General features: G+C 38.5%; 1 protein-coding gene across 1 annotated transcript; it reads left to right on the top strand.

The window, feature by feature from the left end:
- Window positions 1–478: 478 nt before the first annotated feature.
- On the top strand, window positions 479–4,119 carry LOC130932881 (ankyrin repeat-containing protein ITN1-like). Its single transcript, XM_057862338.1, has 3 exons — window positions 479–1,211; window positions 2,106–2,515; window positions 2,910–4,119. Exons 1-3 carry the CDS (start codon window positions 713–715, stop codon window positions 3,726–3,728), a joined length of 1,728 nt encoding a protein of 575 aa, XP_057718321.1. The 5' UTR covers window positions 479–712; the 3' UTR covers window positions 3,729–4,119.
- The last annotated feature ends 847 nt before the right edge of the window (window positions 4,120–4,966 follow it).

Genomic DNA, 4,966 nt, shown 5'->3' on the forward strand with positions numbered 1-4,966 from the left:
TTTAAGACAACGGTGAATCTGTGATAAAGCTTTAATGCAATGAATGTTATTTTTACGTAAAAGTGAGAATAATAAATTCGTAGTCTAAATAATAATATTATATTCTTATCGACAAATAGATATTTCAAAAGGTTAAATAAAAGACATGAAGAAAAAAGAAAATATTTAAAACATAAATATTAATAAATTGTTAACTAAAAAAATTATAAAGATTGAATCAAATTTTATTTATTTATTTATTTTGAGCTCAACACTAATTAAACAATAATGTTATGTAAAGAAGATCTAATTGTTTTGTTATAATTTTATTAAATTTTTATTATTTAAAAAATTGTGAAGAAATATTTATATTTGGTAAAAAAATTAATAATAATAATAATAATAATAATAATAATAATAATAATAATAATAATAATAATAATAATAATAATAAATTGATAAACAAAAAAAGGTTAGTTATCTTCTATGGGATAAAACACAACAGAAGAGGTTATGAGGAACGAGATTTGCGTAGGTGAAGTAAACAGAACCAACAGGAACCCTCGGAAAGCGAGTTTCCTCTTATGGTGCGAATCACCGTCAGGCGTTGTGGCGTTGCGTTGTGGACGATTCTCGAATGGGGCTACACCCGAACCCCACGTCCCCAGCACCACCACCACCGTAAACGTAGCCTCCATCCACATTGCATGCGGCCGCCGCCACCGCCACCGCCATGGACCGCTACCCCTACTCCGAGCCCGCCACCCCTGCCTCTTCTGTCCCGAGGGAAACCCTCTTTGTCTCCAACTCCAGCAACTCCCTCGTCTTCTCCAACTCCGGCAAGTCCCTCGTCGTCTCCGCCTCCGGCTCGCGCTTCGATCCGAGGAAGAAGTATGTTAGGCAGGTAACCGGCCGGCACAATGACACCGAGCTCCACCTCGCTGCCCAGCGCGGCGATGTTACTGCCGTTCGACGAATCCTTGCCGAGATCGATGATCAGATGACGGGAACCCTAAGCGGAGCTGAGTTTGATGCTGAGGTGGTGGAGATTAGGTCCGCGATCGTCAACGAAGTCAACGAATTGGGAGAGACGCCGCTGTTCACGGCCGCCGATAAGGGACACCTGGATGTCGTTAAAGAGCTTCTCCCTCACACCACCAAAGAGGCCCTTTCGTTCAAGAACCGTGCCGGCTTCTCTCCCTTGCACATTGCCGCTAAACAAGGTCATAAAGGTATGTGAATTTCGCTGCGTAATTTTGTTCAGTTTTGTTCTATTTATCTATATTAATAGCTTTCTAATCATTTTCTTAATTCATGTTTCTAATTATATAACTGAACATTTACTTGAGACGGAAGGAACTGTATTTATGCTTATCTAGTATTTTTTTTTCTTTTTCCCCTAATTTGTATTCTGTTCTCCTAGCTATTGGATTGGCTGTGGGACCTGCATGGTAATATGCGCCCCTATGGCCACATCCTATCCAGAAGTGTAGGCAAGTCAGATTAGTTTGTGTAAATATATATGTACAAGTATACATTTTTATTTATTTATTTATTTTTCCATTTATAGAATGAGAGAAAGAGGAACAAGCAAGAATATTGCTATCAAAAGGAATTCAAGCATAAATACACTGAGTAGGAGTGTGGTTAAGTGGAAAGGGTTGCATGGAAAAACTTTAAAACTTTGTATAAGTTGTTTCTTCCATTGATGTGCCTACAAGTTAGAGAAAGATTAGTTATTGTTCTCGATACCTCGGTTGTAAACCAAAAAGAAGAAAGACAATTCATGATAAGATATAATGCAGTGTTTGTTCTATGTACTTACCCCATTTTACAGAGAAATATTATTTGAACGATTGATGGAAATTGTTTATAGTGAAAAACGTTTAGTCAAACATTTGTTAAATATATATATTTATTTTTAAAAATTTGATAACTTCTAAAAACAGTCCGCATGGCTAGAAAAGAAAAATAAAGTTAAGAAAGTGAATAAATTTAACCAACTCCAAAATTACTCCTAAAAGAGTATTTTCAGAAATTTATATATCTCTATGTCTTTATATTGTCAATTTTCATTTTGTTTTTTAGATTCTATACAAGTTTTGAATTAAATACTGTTGTTGCAGACATTGTAGAGGTGCTTCTAGACCATGATCCGGAGCTAAGCAAGACCTTTGGCCAATCAAATGCAACCCCTCTTGTCACTGCAGCTATGAAGGATCAAGCGGATGTTGTTGAGCTGTTGCTTAACAGAGATCCTAGCTTGTTGGAGATAGCTAAGTCCAATGGGAAGAACGCACTCCATTTATCTGGTCGGCAAGGGCACGTTGCTGTGGTGAAACTGTTGCTGGCCCATGATCCGCAACTCGCTCGGAGGACCGATAAGAAAGGACAAACTGCTCTGCACATGGCTGTGAAGGGGACTAGCTGTGAAGTGGTGAAGATGATTCTTAATGCAGATCCTGCAATAGTCATGTTGCCTAACAAGTTTGGAAACAATGCATTGCATATAGCCACCAGGAAGAAAAGGGTAGAGGTATATATATCATGTGAAAAATGTTTTTTAAACATCTAATTTCCTCCCAGTCCAAAAATCTTCTAATACTCAAACTCCTACTTTTCATTCTTTGATTTATTTAGATGTCAATAAACACTTACTTTTAGATGTACAAATATGACAATTCAAATCACATTGTTTAAACTTAATTTGAAGGATGTTAATAGTGTAAAACCATAAAGGTTATAACTGTCTCTGTTTCTTGTATTTGGTTTGTGGATTAAATATGTATCTTTTTGAACTACATTATGAATTTGAATATGTATCTTAAGATTCTTAACTATACATACATTCAATTGTGTATTACTATATAAACAAAAGTACAACACAGTCACTCATTAGCTTAAAAATTTTGATAAATAAAATCATGCAGATAGTGAATGAACTGTTACTTCATCCTGACACCAATGTGAATGCCCTATCAAGAGACCAGAAAACAGCTCTTGACATTGCTGAAGGACTTCCAGTGTCCGAAGAATCCTGGGAGATAAAAGACTGCCTTGTCCGTTTTGGTGCATGTAAATCCAGTGACCTCAAGCAACCAAGGGACGAGCTGAGGAAAACTATGACACAGATCAAAATGGACGTCTCCTGCCAGCTCGAACAAGCCCGGAGAACAAGCAGGAATGTAAGCGGGATTGCGAAGGAGCTGCAGAAGTTGCACCAAAGCGGAATCCATAATGCCACAAATTCAGTAACCGTTGTGGCCTCGCTGTTTGCAACGGTTGCATTTGCAGCAATCTTCACTGTTCCTGGTGGTGATGATGATTCGGGCAAGGCCGTGGTGGTGCACACTGCGTCCTTCAAGGCCTTCTTCATATCCAATGCTATTTCGCTCTTTGTTTCACTGGTTGTTGTTGTGGTTCAGATCACGGTTGTTAGAGGGGAGACAAAGTCCGAAAGGAGAGTTACAGAAATTATCAATAAGATGCTGTGGTTGGCTTCAGTTTGCACCTCTGTTTCATTCATGGCGGCGTCTTATATAGTTGTTGGTCGCCGCAGCAGGTGGGCTGCAATCCTTATTACAGTCATAGGGACTTTTGTAACGGTTGCCGTTCTTGGCACCATGACTTACTTTGTGCTGAAATCCAAACGTCTCCGAAGAGAAAGGAAGAAGTTCAAAAGGATTAAAACATCTTCTTGGCGGTGTTCAGATTCTGAAACTGAAGTGGATCCAATTTACGCTATCTAGTTCCTGAACCCTGAACTTTAAATTCTAACTACAACATGATTTTGTATTTAACAAACACTGAAAAGGATAACAATGCTTTTCCAAGGTTTCACGAGCTGAGAAAAAGAGAGATGGCTTTTGTGGAAGTGAATGGCGGCTGCTTTTTTGTTTCCACAACAGGGCATATAAGGGAGACAAATTGGTTAGTTGATCTCTCTTTCAAAAGATTGATTTCACACCAGGTTTCCTTTATCCCTTTATGGTATATTATTGTATTTGTTAAAACAGTTCTGATTGCTTTGTTAAATTTAGGACGATTTTGCAAATACAAACTTAAAGCATTATATTAGACACCAACATTAAAGTTGTCGGAATTTATAAACCAACAAATAAATGTATATTTTGAACAAACTGGTGGGTGTAATTTTATTATAAATATATATATACCTTACAAAGCAGCAATGTGGTATGAGGGCTAAAAAATTGTTTGAGTTTATTATTGGTGTTTTAGTTGGAAATAGGTGCAGTGTGTATTTACAAATTAGTGGAGTGTCAGAAGGCATTTTCAACAGGCGGGGGGACGTGTTGCAATCAGCACGTGGGTGGGCATGAATGCCATGTGACGAAATCTGGTTGTATGAGACTGCAACGCGGGGGCGGGGTGGGTGCTGAGTCAGCACGGGGGGAGGGGCGTGTTACACGTGGCGAAGGCTGGTTGGTTGGTGATGCAACATGGGGGGCGTGTTGAGTGCTTTGCCTATATAAGGCAAAGTTCGGTACCATTTTCATTGCGATGAAGAGTGTTCTTTGATTGTTCTTTGGGTGTTTTTTGGGTGTGTTGTTAGTGTAATGGAGGGTACCGCAAATTTGGTAGTGTATCGCAACGGTGAGATTATACGAAATACTTATGAGAGAGTGAGGTTTATGTGTCAGAATCCATTTTCGTTTGTGGTTCTATGCACCATGACATTCATCAAGCTTCAAAACGGTCTTTGTCAAAACATGGAGAACGGTATATTGAGGAGAGTGAGCAATATATTGTACCAGAATCTGGTTATAGTTTTTGGTGGTCTAATACAGTTTGATATCATGCCGATCGTTGATGAAGAGAGTATGCAGAATATGTTCATCAGCAAATTTAGATGCAACAGCCATAGATTGAGCCGTATGTTGAGTTTGAAAACGTAGAGGCATATGAGATTCAAAATGATTGATAGAGCTGTAGTGTACGAAGGAATGAACAATAACAGCGAAGGGGA

The sequence above is a fragment of the Arachis stenosperma genome, chromosome 6, assembly GCF_014773155.1.
Source record: "Arachis stenosperma cultivar V10309 chromosome 6, arast.V10309.gnm1.PFL2, whole genome shotgun sequence".
Lineage (NCBI taxonomy): Eukaryota > Viridiplantae > Streptophyta > Magnoliopsida > Fabales > Fabaceae > Arachis > Arachis stenosperma.